The sequence below is a fragment of the Cynocephalus volans genome, chromosome 12 (assembly GCF_027409185.1).
Source record: "Cynocephalus volans isolate mCynVol1 chromosome 12, mCynVol1.pri, whole genome shotgun sequence".
NCBI classification, from domain to species: domain Eukaryota; kingdom Metazoa; phylum Chordata; class Mammalia; order Dermoptera; family Cynocephalidae; genus Cynocephalus; species Cynocephalus volans.
The window spans coordinates 84183336-84198709 of NC_084471.1; the positions used below are offsets into that span (position 1 = coordinate 84183336).

At 43.6% G+C, this 15374-nt stretch overlaps 1 protein-coding gene across 2 annotated transcripts in view; it reads left to right on the top strand.

The window, feature by feature from the left end:
• Positions 1–414: 414 nt before the first annotated feature.
• The window catches only part of TMTC1 (transmembrane O-mannosyltransferase targeting cadherins 1), a 281941-nt gene continuing 266981 nt past the window's right edge, over positions 415–15374 (top strand). For both annotated transcript variants that reach the window (XM_063074874.1, XM_063074875.1), the window contains exon 1: positions 415–907. In XM_063074874.1, the coding sequence (XP_062930944.1) occupies positions 606–907 (302 nt within the window). In that variant the 5' untranslated portion in view covers positions 415–605. The remainder of the gene's footprint in view (positions 908–15374) is intronic.

Sequence of the window (15374 nt, forward strand, 5' to 3'; positions counted from 1 at the left end):
GTGCTGAAAAGCCGGGAACTTCCCGGGAAGCAGCGGCCACTCTTCTCTCGGGGACGCTGGGTGCGGGGTTGCAGGCTGCGCACCTGCTAAGCCCGCCCGGCCCCTCCCCAGCCGGTTCTGGGGCGACGGATGGGGACAGGGAGGCACAGCAGGCGGGACCCCGGGGTGCCTTTCCTCGCCGCTCCCGGGCAGCCGCGCGCCGCGATCGCCGCTGTCCCTGCGCGCGAGCTCTCGCCGCCGGGGACGCGGGCGCCGGGGGCCGAGCGCGGCCGCGAGCCGAGGCGGGGGCGGAGGGGGCCGGGGCGCGGGGGAACCGGCCCCAGTCCCGGGATGGGGGGGGGGGGGGCGGAGGCGAGCGCGAGCGGGCATGCGCAGTGGGGCGGGGGCGGCGGCGAGGGCGGGGGGCGGGGGACCGCCGTGGATTCGCGGCGGGGCCAACTCCGTGGCGCAGGCGGCGGCGGAGCGCAAGGCGCCCGCGGCGGATCCAGCTGCCGCCGCACCATGCCCGCGCCCACCTCCGGGCAGCCGCCGCGCGCCGCCGTGGCCCCGGCAGCGGAGGATGCCAGGCGCCCGGCAGAGGCCAGGGCAGCGGCGGCGGCGGCGCGATGGTGGTGACCACCTCTGCCCGAGGCGGCGGCGGGGACCGCGCGCCCTCCCGGCGAAGGGGCTGCGGGCTGGCGCCGGCCGGGGCCGCGGCGCTGCTGGCCGGGGCGAGCTGCCTGTGCTACGGCCGCTCCCTGCAGGGCGAGTTCGTGCACGACGACGTGTGGGCGATCGTGAACAACCCCGACGTGCGACCCGGCGCCCCGCTGCGCTGGGGCATCTTCACCAACGACTTCTGGGGCAAGGGCATGGCCGAGAACACCAGCCACAAGTCCTACCGGCCGCTCTGCGTCCTCACCTTCAAGTGAGTCCCTCGCCTCGCGCTCGCCGCCGTCGCCTCCCTGTCGCCTCCAGCCCTCTCCCGGCCGGGACAAGTTGAGGGACTGAGGGGGCGTTTCGTTTTTGCCACCCTTTCTCTCCACGCTTCTCTTCTCCCGGCTGTCCGTGACACTCTTTTCCCGTGTCCAGGGCCGCGCTTCTCTGGGCTCCCGGGGCGGTTCGCGAGGCGCGGGCTGGGGAGTTGGGATCGAGTTTCTCAAGAGTCTGAGCTCTCGTCGGGCTTCTCTCCAGGGGCAGGGCTGGAACGGGCTGGTGGAAACGTCTCCGCGCCCCTGCCGGTTGGTGGCCAAGTGGGACCAGCACGGGTCCAGGGGTCTCCGGAGGGTTGGCGGTTGGTGGCGATGCTTCCAAGTTGGGAATTTCTCGGAGGCCGTTGGGCAGTTTTGCAGATGAGGATTGTATCAGCCCCTTAGGGGTCGCGATTAGATGAGACGAGGAGGGAGCCAGGGCCGCTTGGGTTTGGGGGAGGAGCACGGGAGGGAGCAGAAGATTCAGCTCCCCCCCTCCCCGAGCTAACGCCCCCCCTCCCCAGCCCCCAGCCACCGCCTCCCCCGAGCACTGCGCCCTTGGCTGCTCCCCAAGCTTCTCCAATCTGCAAAACTGCTCCGGATCTAGACTTTAGAAGGTGCAAAGCAGAGGAACGCAGAAGCGTGGGCTCCTCCGGGGAACCTGGGGTCCCAGCCGAAATAGTTTTTCTTTTACGACCTAGAGTCATGATTCAGCATTTCTGGTGTGAAATAGTGTTAGGGGAGCTGAGAGTATGCCAGGTTTTTGTAGGGTGGAGTATTTTCTTGAGTTTAAAAAGAGGGCTAACTTCAGAGCGAAGGAGAGAAGGGCTGGTTTGAGGGAAGTGCTATCATACATTGTGAGCTTCAGTCCCTTATAATTTGGCTCAGCATTTAAGTTTATTTTAATGCGTCGGACAAAACTGTTGAAATAATACTGGTTCGGTGTTATAGGCGTTTTAGCCTTTTCCAACTGTGTAATGGGAACCCGTGTTTATGTTAATGTTCATTTGAGACTCCTTGGCAGCTTGAAAAGCCTGCTCTGGCCAGGAGGCCTAGATCTCTTGACAGGTGGCTCTGGTGACTTAGAAAAGGAAAGCACAGCAATTGGCAACAATTCATGGGCTTTTGACTTAATTCTTCCACTGAAAGTTTAATGTTTTGAGGAGGGTTAGAAAATTATACATTTGACTCTGAAGAGAATATTTTATAAGCATTTGTCCTCTTGGAAAGTTGTACTGGTTTTCAACTCAGTACTTTCAGTTTTCAAAATGTTTCTTAAAATCTCCTTAGACGGCTCAAATATAAATGTTTCACCTTTAGATTGTCCTGGTTTTTTATTTATTAAGGTGTGGGGTTATTGGTTAATTACAGGCGGGGAAGCTCACAGCTTGAGGTGCAGGACTTATAATAGCCCTGGAGACCGCCCTCATCACTGATCTGAGCATTTTCCATTTACAAAGGTCAGAGTCAAATGCCTATGCCTATTTGCTGGAGGGTGGGGCCGGGTGTTTTCCTTCTTGACTTTCTAAAATGTGTTTTTATTCATAGTGCAGATGGCAGGGACAGAGGAGAGAGGGAGGGAGGGAGTAGACAGTGAGGCAGGGACGTTGATGAAGAGAAGAATTAGCAAGGGTTTGGCCTAACAGAGGTGAAAGAGAAGCGGGGGGAGGCTTCTTCACTTGGGGTAATCATTGATTGTAAAAAGCTGCTTGGTGTCTAAGATGCATTACTCTTTGTATACTATATGTTACTAGCTATCAAAGATGCACCTTTTTTTTTTTTGAGAAGATTGAGTTGCAAATCTAGAGAGCAACAAGGCACTAATTGAAAAGGAATAGGTGCCTCTTCAGAAAGAAAAAATTAACAGTCTTTCTGTGCTCACATGCTTTCTCTACATAGTCACCTGAGGTGAAACTGCATCTTCTAGAGGAATAACATAAAGCTGGAGGATGTCAATGATTTAGACTCACACAGCTCTAAAGAATGCTTCAAGGAAGGATAGAAAATCACATTTATTAACTATTCAGTATGAACCAAGCATTGGCCTAAACACTTTACATAAATTATGTCTTTATGATTTTTGTTTTAGATGGTGAAAACACAATTCAAGTGGCCCTGTAGATATATGCAAACTATTTTAACTGTACCTTAAATTATACTTGTTTGAGCAAAAATCTTTGAGACTAAACCGAAAACTTTTTATCTTGATATAATTGTATATCCCCATACAGTTGTAGGTAATAATATAGAAATCTCTTGTAACCTTTATCCATTTTCTCCCAGTGGTAACATCTTGCATAACAATAGTACAATATCATAGCCAGAAAATTGACGTTGATACAATCCACAGCTTTTATCAGCTTTCACCAGTTTTACATGTACTCTTTTTATTGATTTATTTTGGTAAGTGTGTATTTAGTTCTATGCAGTTTTTTCATAAGTGTACGTTTCTGAGACAACCACCACAGTCAAGATACAAAATAGTTCCATCACAAGGATCCCTCATGCTTTGCTATCACAACTATGAACACTTCTTATTCTATAGCAATTGCCTAATCTATACTCCAACTCTGTAATTTTGTCATTTCAATAAGTGGAATTATAATAATAAATAAACTACCAAGATCGGCCTTTTTTTAACTCAGCATGTCTCTGGAGCTTCATTCAGATTGTTGTGTTTGTCAAAAGTTTGTTCCTTTTTAATTTCTGAGTAGTATTCCATTGTATGGATAGAACACAGTTTGTTTCACCATTCGCTTGTTGAGGACATCTGGGTTGTTTCCAGATTTTGGCTATTACAAATAAAGCTCATTTGTAGGTTTTTGTGTGACCATAAATGTTTATTTCCCTGGGATAAATGCCCAGAAGTGCAATTGCTGAGTCATATGGTGGTTGCATGTATAGCTTTTTCTAAAAAATGAATTTGCCAAACTGTTTTCCAGACATTTCTACCAGCAGTGTATGAGTAATCCAGTTTCTCTGCATCCTTGCCAGCACTTAGTATTGCCACTGTTTTTCTGTTTTGTTTTTTTTTCTTGTAGCCATTCTGATTGGTGTATAGTGATATCTCATTGTGGTTTTAATTTCCATTTCCCTAAATGGCTGATGATGTTCAACATTTTTTCATAGGCTCATTTGACCTGTTTATATCCTCTTTGATAAATGTGCCTTCGTGTCCTTTGTCCATTTTCTAAGTGGATTTTTTCTAAATGTTGAGTTTTGAAGTTTTTTATGTATTCATGGTACTTGTCCTTTGTCAGATACGTATTGGCAAATATTTTTTCTGTAGCGACCCACTCTGTTGCTTGTCTTTTCATCCTCCTCACAGGGTCTTTCCCAGTGCAAAACTCAAACCTCTAATTTTATTAAAAGTAAATTTATTATCTTTGGTTCATTAAATGTGTGTCACACATGCTGAGAGATAGCTAGAAATTCCCTTAAGAATAAACATAATTGATAGATGCATAATGCTTTTTTGCTATAAAGGTGCTTGCTTGTGTACTAATAAATAATAAAGGTTCTTGCTTATGTAGTAAAGATACTAATCACATTTTTTTCTCAAATAAGAAATGAGCTAAAGTTGCAATGAAGAAATGGGTTATCAGAGCATCAATTTTTACCAGTTTGGGGGGAATGGGACAATGGAACATGAAAGCAAATCACCAAGATGTGGTGACTTTGTACTAGGTCAATTTAGCTAAGTTGGAACTGTGTTTCTTAGAATTCTCTTCTCAGGATGGTTTGGGGTTAGGGTTGGCTACAAGAGAAATTTCTGTAATATTTGGAAGGTAGAAGCGAAAGGGCTATGATCACACTTAGAAGGTTGGTGTGGGTTTGGTGCTGGCAGGCCTCATGCAGGTTGTCACAGAAATGCTGGCTAACCTGCTGGTGGTGCGCAGCAGCAGCCAGGCCATAGCTCCTTCACTGCTCTCCAGATCTGTTCCTTCAGCTTCTTGGAATCCTCATGCAGGTGTGTGTGCAACTCTGCAGGGGAGAGTGCCAGCCATTTTGCAAGCCACCCGCAACGCATTATTCACGCTGGAACTTAGGGACAGTGAGAAACAGACATGTATTCCAGTTCATGCTTCTGGGTCCCAGCTTAGCCTTGCTTTGCCCTGCTTCAGGTCCATACATCCTCCCTTATGGGATGGCTGCCCTGCTGGCTTTGGGCTTCTGTTACAGACCCTAAAGCATCAGGTTTACATGTGCTATGTAACCAGCTCCTACAATAGAAAGGTCAGTTCCCTCTAGTAAATCCCTTCATGGGGCTCACTCCTCATGGTTCTGCTTTTTTGGTCGAACCCTAACTGGTAAAAATGGTCACCTCTTTGTGTTCCTTGTAGTGAGTTTAATGATCTTCTTTAGAGAAGTTCTAATGAACTTCTATTTCTAATCAAATCTCATATTTAATCTTTTCATGAGATCATGTCCAAGGGCACACAGGAATATTTTTGGAACACAGTACAGCAGAATCAAAATATCTGTGAAAACCTAATCTGTAGTACTAACCTTTCTTTATTCTGCTTCTTTATCCTTCATGGCCACGACCTGTTCATTACCTGGAATGAGGAGGAATGCATTAAGCTATTGAATTGACACAGTGCCAAATCCCAAGATGCCCATAACGCCCCCTTGAAAAATGGCCCTGATTGATTTAAAAGGTACTTAGCATTTAATTTTACTCCCCCCTCACCCAGCCCCCCTTTCTCTTAGGAACAAGCTCCTGCTGAATTGGTGGCAGTGCCATTCCACCAGTAAGCAAGTAGAAGCCTGCTTCAACAAGAAAGGACCAATGATTTTCCAACATTAAAGATGGGGAAACTAAGGCAAATTAAAAAACCTTAAATGCTCGATTCTCTCTCTGTGTTTAGGCTATATGATCATAGTTTGCTATAAAGTTTTCTTTTATTGAAGGTTTTTGATGGTAATATAAATCATAAGAGTGAAAGTGGGTGGTTTAAAATGTCAGAGTAAAAAATTGAATATTTTAATATGTGCAGCTGTAAGAATTTGCAGCATTTTAATGTTCGAACTTCAGAGTTCTTTGCAGCAGTTTGCATCTTTTAGCTACAAATGATATGCCAGCCATGAAAATAAGCACTAGCGTCCGTGTCCAGAACCTTAAAGAAATGGTGGCATGTTCCTTTTAGTTCCTTTTGATTTGACCTGAATGGGATTTCATTTTGAGACAGTCTGTTGCTACAATGCTGATAAGTTTGTTTTTTAAGTCTATCATGGGAGACAAATAAAGATCATCTAGGATGTTTGACTAGATTGTCTAGGATGTTCAATGACAGAAATAGCCAATGAAAAATATGACTGGAGGCAATAAAGAGTTTATAAAGAAAAATGAAAAACGCCTTTGAAAATTTTATGCCAAACTAAGGTTATGTTAGACACTCCAAGAGGAGGAGGTCGTGATTATAGCCTGGTAGGACATGCTTTAGATGTAAGATATGCTTTAGACTATAGTCTGGTAGTGTAGGAGGGATGGAAAATGAGAGGAATATATTTTTGGATCGTGGAGGTTTTTATAGGGGTGTCCCTAAGTGAGGGCTTGAAGTCACCTTCTGAAGCAGTCTATTTTTACCAACAAATGTCCTTTCTATCTTCCTTTGGAGCTGCATTCATATTTTTCCTAACTTTGACTATGCAGTCATCCCACTTAAAAAGAGGGGTGAGGAATGCTGGATCATGCCAAAGAATGGCAGGGTTCCTTTTCCAGATGGTAAGGTATGGATTCTGCTCTACCAAGTCTTGTTTGTTCTGACCCGGCTACCTCTCTGACCTCTGGTTTGTCAAGTTCCATCTCATTGTCTGCACCAGCATTCCAGAGCCCTGTTCCTCCTCCTATAGGCCAAACCCGCTGCTGCCAAGGGCCTTGCATGGGCTGCTGCTGCTTCCTGAACCTGCTTCCTTAGATCTGTGCGTGGCTTGCTCTCAGCACCTTCCGAGACCTTCAGTCTCTACTCAAACGTCACTTCATCACAGAGGCCTTGCGTGGCCCCCTGATCTAAAGCAGCAAACACTCCTCCATGTTTCAGCCTTACCTTCCTACCCTTCTTTGCCTTAGTTTCCCTCACTGCTGTCTGGCATCATTTTTTATTGGTCTTTATCTCCTCTCACTACAGTGTAAGGTCCATGAAGTGTTTCTCTAACACCTAGACCTTTACCTGGCTTGCAAAGTAGATGCTCAGGAATAAAATATTCATTCAATTAAAAATAATTTTAAAAATAATGATTGAATAAATCACGTTTGTGAATGCTCAACTTTTTCAGGTAAATATTAAGGTAGGGCTACATTTTTATAATGTAGAGAAAAAAATCTGCTTGCTTTATTTATTGGCTAGTTTACTTTTTGTTCTTCCTCTCCCAAAGAGAAAGGTAGAGGCAGACTAGGAATTTCCTTGACACAGGCAGAGGATTCCAGTGTGTACTGCCTACTGGGAGGTTAAGGAGCAGATTTAATTCTGAAAGGGGCAATATGGCTCTCTGTTGTAGACTGCTGGGACGGCAACTCTGTGAAGAAGGAGGATCTTTAGCACTTTTGGATCTTTCTCCCCTTTGGGTGGCATATTGCAACATAAATGATTGCTGGATGCTTGCTGCAAAGTTCAAGGCTGGAGATAGCAGCTATACCTTCTGAGGCAAAACCTGAAACTACAGGGGGTTCTCTCCACACCCTGCTCTTGGGGGAAGGGGAGAAGGAGCTAAAATTCATTCATGACAGTGCTCTACTTTCTATAAGGAATGGTCATTTTTTTCCAGTCAAGGTAGACATGAAATAACATATCCTGTTGGATCAAATGGAGTACGGGGGCCTGAAAATACTTTGTCAAAAGAGCTAACGTGACTGTGACTTCCTCCTACCCAGTGTTGTATAATAAAGAATTTGTCTGATGTTTGTCCCTAGTTTTGAGGAGCTTCTAAACCATTAGAATTTCCCAAGCGATAGGCATTTCTCTATTACTCGTGGTGGACTCCTGGGACTATACCTATTTATGCTAAGGAGGAGGTGATTCATGGTGAACTCGTAGATGGTTTTGGGGTGGTGGCCGGCCATGCTGGCAAGACCAGTCATCTGATTAGATGGTTGGGGCTTTGGGCCATGATGTCAATCCCACCTTTCAACCTTGGGAGAGGAGGAAGGCTGGGGATTGGGTTCAGTCATGTTGCCAAGAATTCAATCAAACATGCCTATGTAATGAAACCCCAATAAAAACTCTGGACATGGAGCCTGCTTGAACCTCCCTGGTATAATTATATATGGATGTGCCAGGAGGGTGATATTTCCTGAAGACACAGAACATTTGTGTTTAGGATCCTTCCGGATCTCGTCCCGTGGATCTCTTCCTTTGACTGGTCCTGATTTGTATCCTTTATAATAAAACTGTAATTATAAGTATAGTAATTTCCTGAATTCTGAGTCATTCTTGCAAATTATTGAACCTGAGAGAGTTGTAGGAAGCCCTGGTTTTGTAGGCAGTTGGTCCGAAGTACAAGTGACCCTGAGCTTGTGGCTGATGTCTGAACTGTGGGGAGTCTTGTGGAGGACTTTTGTCTTCAACCTGTGAAGTCTGTGTTAACTCTGGGTAGTTGGTGGCATTTTTGCATTGCATCCAAATACTCCACCAAATGCACACCTTTATAAGAAAAGCAATTTGCTAAAAATTAACAACTCACTTACAGTTGTAACTAAGATATTTGGCATTGGCCTGTTCTAATTTGGGGGACTTGCTGCCCTCCGGATATGGTTACTGATGGTCCTGTCCTCAGTTTCCTCACCCTACTCTGAGCACTAATGTGACAATAATTACATTAACCACTCCTCCTGGGGGCAGCTTTCTCATAGCCAGGTGACGGTGTGGTACATTGAGCTGAAATCCAAACCGTGAATTTTGCTCTTGCCTCAGAGGGCTGATCTCCCCTCTGCACTGTTGTTTGTGTTGGTGCCTGTGAATTACATCGTTTGGTACTGTAGATACATAAAGGGAGGATGATTTGCTGATTTATTCTTGGTACTGAGGGAATGCCAGAGAAGAGCAGCCGAAATGATTAAGGGCCAAAGGGATTTGCCTTAGAGGAAAAAGGAGAAGAACCATATGTTGTTATTTATTGGTTGGATGATCTAAGAAGACTATGGAAACCACTTATAAGCATTTGAGAGCTGTAATGATGGCAGACGGTAGGGGAGAAGAAAGATAAACAGCAACAGAGGAAGACGAGAATGTGCTGTGTGTTTAGTATTGGGCTCTGGAAACCCACCAGGAAAGTGTTAGAGAACCCATTATTTGAGACACAGAAACAGATGATAAAGAGTATATCTAATTTTTTATTTTTTCTGGTTTATGTTTTATATTGGAAAAGAATGTGTTGTGTTACTGTTGAGAAAACTGTTTTTTTCTGCTAAGCTTGGCAACCCCATGCAGCCTTATCCTTAAGATTTGAGACCTGTCTCTCATTGTTCTGAGTATCACCTGCCTCGAATCACTTGGGTTGCTTGGGGCAGATCTCTGGGCACCATTTCAGATCTACTGACTTAGAGTATCTTGGGATGGGATCAGGGAATCAGCAATTGTAGCTAGCACACCAGGTATATTACGAAGCTTGGGAACCACTGGAACTCAGTGGGGCCCTATGTTTAATGAGGTTGAGATACCACCATCTCCCTGGCATAACGTAAAGGAAGGAATCCAGATATTCATTTTGATAGGAATGTTGGGATGCATTTATCACATGCTGCCTGCACACACCCTCCCACCCCTCCACTATATTCCTAGAAAGGTCTGGGTGACTTTCCCTGCACTGAGGCACTGGGGACTGCATTAGTTATGGAGCACCTGCGATGCTGAGAAGCCCTGTGGTGGCTCTCTTCTCTAGGCCAAGTGTGATATGGGAGATGCTTCCCCTGAGGAGGGCTCTTGACCTGCAGTGGGTGATGGGATCCTGGAGTACAGAGGCCAGTGGCAGAGCTTAGCTGCCAAAGACAAGGTGGGTGCATTTCCCATGGTGAGCAGCAGGGACGCAGTGGTAATCAGAATAATATGACCCACAGAGATTATTGGTGGTGACAATAAATCACATTATCTCTAGGAATGAAGTAGATGGGCAGCCCTCTAAAATGTTACTTGATCTATTTAGCAGGAAAAACTCCAGGTGCAGGGCCAGGAACCAGGCGTGAGTCACCACAGTGGAGAGTCACGGCCTCTTACCCAGTTTCTAGACCTTTGCCAGTTTATTGAAGTGGAATTGAGGTCTTCCTGAGGAAGGATCCTAGTACATTATTCCCTTGTATAAGTCTCTCTTTCGGGGATTCAGCCTGTTGTTTTTTTTCTTAAACCAGATATATTGTCAAAGAAGAAAATTACAAGAGAGTGATGGACTTTATCTTAAGCTCCAGGCCATGAGAGGAGGCAGAAGTGCAGTGAATGGCCCTTTCTTTTCCCCTTCTCAGCACCCCTCCCTCCCTGCTTTGGTGCCAGATCCTGTGACCTTGTAACCTTTCCTGGGGAACAGATTTGTCCCTCCTGGCAAACAGCTTATCTGATTGCTGTGAGTTCGTGGCCCCACCTTTCTGAGCAGTTTTACAAGAAGGCAGAGGGAGTTTGGATGGAGAAGGGGAAATTTGTGTTCATATTTGCCAAACCCTTTCAGAGATGGCTATTATTTCAGGAAATATTTGTTTTATTTCCCACAGCTTGGCTAGTCTTAAATGAGAAATGAAGGCTAAACCAAATAAAATTAGAGATTCTTAGAACTGAAAGGGAAACATGGTCTTTTCCAATTTTCGACTTAAGTTCATTTGTTCAATAAGTCTTTATTTAGAATCTACTGTGTGCTGAGTGAGGTGGATACAATGATGCAAAGAAATTAGATTCTTTCGGTGTATGAAAAATGCTCATAACTTTTGAGGAATGTAGCTCAGGAGTTTTAAAAAATGGGTTAAGTGCTGCCATGGAGGTGCAGTCAGAGTGACATGGAACCTAAGAGACTGTTCTTTTTACACGGTATTTCAGGGCAGCTATCTAAACATTTCCAGTTATCCGAGCATTGATCTAATTTTAAATGTTTAAATGTTTACTAGTTCATTACTTCTTTCTTTGAGCTGAAGTCAGCCTCTTCATCCTTTGTTACCAAGGTTGAAAACTCAAATGCTCAAGGGGTCAAGCTGAGAGAGTAAGTGAGTGAAGTGAGTGGGACGTGAAGTTATATTTTCTTTGACATATAATACTGTGCGTATTAGGCGTAAGAGGACAATATTCTCCTCTTCCAGAAATATGCTTTCCACTATACTTCTTCAAACAAGCAGTCATTTTGACTGTCTTTTTGTTTCTCATGTATGATAGTGCTTTAGGCCTGAGAAATGTTCCACCAACCTCGTTACTATTAGAAAACAATGTGTGTATAATAATAAATGAACAGCTTCAGGTTAGGGATACCATAGGAATTGGCCGAGATTATGGCAAATGGTGAGCACTTGTCCTGTTGAAATGGGCACCCAAATATTTCCATGTAGCCATGTGGGCACAGAGTTGCCAGGTCTCCTAATATTTCAAGAGAAGCTGGAAATTTTTGTATGAAAATGTTGGTAAATTAAAAAAAGGAAAAACGCATAAAGGTGAAACAAAATAATTTGCAGGCTAAAACTGGCCACTTGGGCAGCCTGTTTCCAACGTCATTTTTGGATCTTAGTTTCCCTTGAAGGAGCTGGACTAAGGGTATTACTTCTGTATATCATTCATTCGTTCACATTTTTATTCATTCATTGAAAAGTTCATTGTATGACATCTACGAATGAGGCATTGTGCTAGACAATGGGGATATATCCATAAATGTGGTAAAGATCTTTCCCCCTGGAGAGCTTGGTGTTATTTCTATCTGTCATCTTTCTCTAGGCTGAGCATCCCCCATTTTCTCATACCTACCTTCATGAGACATCATTTTGGAGCGCCACCAGCATCCTGCAGTTCTCCTGTGAAGGTGTTCTAGTGTCTCAGAAGCACTCCGAGGGTCTGCTACCCCACGGTAGATATCACCCACTTTGTCTCTCCTGCCCACGGGTAGAATACCTCCTTCTTTGCCATTGCTGCATCTGGTAACTTCTTCCATTGCCAGAATTCCTTCACTAACTATTAATTATCTGTGTAAAGTGCCTTAAGTGCCTCTTTTGCTCCTATTAGGCTGTGACTTTGCCCATATTGTATTTCTCTTTGTATCTCCGGGCCCTGACTCATACCTGATATGTGGTAGGTGCTTAATAAATACCTGCTGGAGTACATTGAAATGAAAAATAGTTTGACCTGTGCAGATCTCTCTGTTTTTGGTGGTTTGATCTGTTTTGATAGCCAGGACACATTGACTATTTGAATTGAGGCAACTGAAAGCCCCTGGACAATAAATACCATGTGCGCCCTTTTGGTCTGGATTGCAAGTATGAGGATACTTCAACAGGATCATGAAAAAATGGAATTGAAAGATAATATGGATCTTTCCGTGACCTTTTTGAAGTACCCTTGTATTTTGTTCTTTTTTATATCTCAAAGTGGGTCTTTACTCTTACATTATTCTATCTAATCCTGTTAGAATTAACTAACAATTTTAGCCCTTTAAACTCTTTGTGAATCTGTCTTCAAGTATATTAACTCTTCTTACCAGATACAGATATTCTGTAATCTTGATAAGCATAGTTTCATTTAAATTTTTGATAAAATATTGGACAGGACAGAAATAATATCAGAACCCTATGACATACACATCTCCATATGACTGGAGATCTCAGTCCAAGGAGATGTTGATTTATTATTCAGCATTCTGTGTTTGCTACAGAGCCATCTTAGGGTCTCTTGTATGCACAAATATTTTGAGAGGTTTTGATAACTACTTCAGTTAAAGCATCCCCTGTGATGTATCTATATATCTGATATAACTATCTATACCTATCAGATATATCTATACATCTGAAATATCTATATACCTGATATATATGTCTGATATATCTATCACATCCCTGTATTCAGTTAAGAGGTCAGTCAGTCATCCTCCTTTGTGTGAACCCATATTAGCTCTCAGAATCAGAGACTCTTTTCTCTGTGCTCACAACTAGGATATGTTCTAAAATTTTGTTAGCATTTGGTCTCAAGCGCATTTGTCTGTAGTTTGGAGAATTCACTCTCCATCTTTTTAGACATTTGGAAAATTGTCCTAACTCCAGATTCTGAGTGATTTCTCAAAGCTTTGATTCACCAATGTCAAGTACCAGGTGAGGGGCTCTCACACCATTACCATATTACTGCAGGAGTCTCTTATTCAGCAGTTTATTTTATTTTGGGGGATCTAATTGAATTCATTTCAAACACTGGCCATTCTGTTCTATGCAATTTCAAGAAATAATGAGCTGCACGAAACACCTGCACATTTTCAGACACGATACACATGGACAACAAAGATGACTCATGCCTAACATTTATATCATTCTTGGAAGGGGAAAGGAATGTATGTTAAGTACCTCATAAGAGTATGGCAATGTAGTAATAACACTATTTTTAATAATGTGTTTTACTTTTCAACCAGTTGAATAACAAATACTTTGGAAAAATAAGTCTTTTGACCTCTTTTTGAAAATCAGAATACTGTGCAAACTACAAAAATAACTAAGTATCTCTCTCTCCCATGACCACTGCTTCTTTCCCAATTACAGCTTTAGTCCTGCTATGCTCTTCCTGCCTCCTATATTAAAATTATTAAGAAACCTTTAGCAATTACATAGGTTCATGCAAGTGAAAGGAATAAGAAAAACTCCACAAAGTATACCCAAGTAAAGTTCTAGTAAAGCAAATGATCTGATACCCCAGGAGAAAAAAATCACGGGCAAATATTAGGAAGGTCCATGAACATCCTTCAGGAGCTTTTTTTTTCAGTCACAGAAGACATGGTTTGTCTCTGGAACGTGAAATACCAAGATGTGTGAGCACTATCCCAGACTCAGGAAGTCAAGGCACAAGTTATTGAGGAAACTTTGATCCCCCACTGGTCACATAGTCAAAACCTGCCTGTGTAACCAGAGAAACTTGGTATAGAACATCAGTCTATACATTTTCAATAAAAAATGTCAACAAGCTGAGGCCTGTGCATGTGATCTTTGGCTTAGTAAACATTGCTGGTGTGAATGCATTTTAAATGAATGGCTTAGTTGGTCCGGAAGGCTCAGCCTGATGAAGTGGAAAACAGCATAAAATCCACCTCAGGGGGATAGGCTCTTAGGGAACTGCTTCCAAGACGGGAGAGCCGAGCTTTCTCGTTCCCAGTGGCTCTGCCTCCACATGTGGGTCCTCCTCTACTGGCATGTGATGCTGTCCTCCCTGCTTTAGTTGGAACTACCAGTTACCCAATTCACTGCCTGTTCCTCCATCCTTTGGATGGTTTATTTCCTAGAAGGCTCCTGTATTAGGGATGCTGGGGTATAATTAGGGTGACTCACGGGTCCGCCAACACACAGCTAAGTCAAATCTTGCATCGGAGCCCTGGAGTTGGATCCCACGCAATTCATTTTTCTGGGCTTACTTAGGACCATGATCACTTAGATGAGAGTGAAAATGGAGTTGACTAGTAACTATGACATTTGAATTCATATGTCCAAATAAAGCTGGAGATGTTTAGAATTCTTTAGGTTAAAACAGTGTGTGAATCAAATCAAGTATTTAGAATATGCATATGTCATCTTTGAAGTTGACTTTTAACATTCTTACTTGTTTTGGCAAAGAGGACTTGTTTCTATAAGAGAAGCAGATCAAGGGTATGAGAATAAAGACCTGGGATTACCATTTGGGTAAAATGGACTGGAGTATAGACAGCTATAGGCGATACCTCTTAGGGTGTAGATGCTCCCCCAGAAGAACCATAACCTATATAAGTGTTTTTTTTCCTTCCCTGTAACCTCACAGACTCAATTGGGGTTATTATGCCCTGGTATTAAATTTAAGGTAACCTTCAGAAGTCTCTCTGTTCTGCATTTGTATCTCATGAAAGTATTTTTTAAGATATTGAACAATTGATTTCCTTTCCCTTTGTGGTTCTGTTTTAGTTTCTTTGTCATAATCTTAGAAGTTAGGTTCTGAGAGCTATGGGAATTTATGTTAAAAAATATTTAATAAAAATTCTGAAACATGCTTTTGCTCATCTTTTTATTTCAGCTGCAGCTGGTGATAGCATGTAGGTGCCTTGAAGAGCCCCTTGTGGGGTGGTAATTAGATGATGCTTCCAGATGCATGATCTGGAAACTTGGTCCCCAGTGGCACCATGGGTGAGAGAGAGAGCAAGTTCATGCCTGGTTTGTCCCATCTGTGACTACGTGGTTTCTGTTCATCTCCAGCGGCTGTGGCTCTGACCTACAGCACTTGGGACTTGCCTTTGAACACTCAGCTGCTT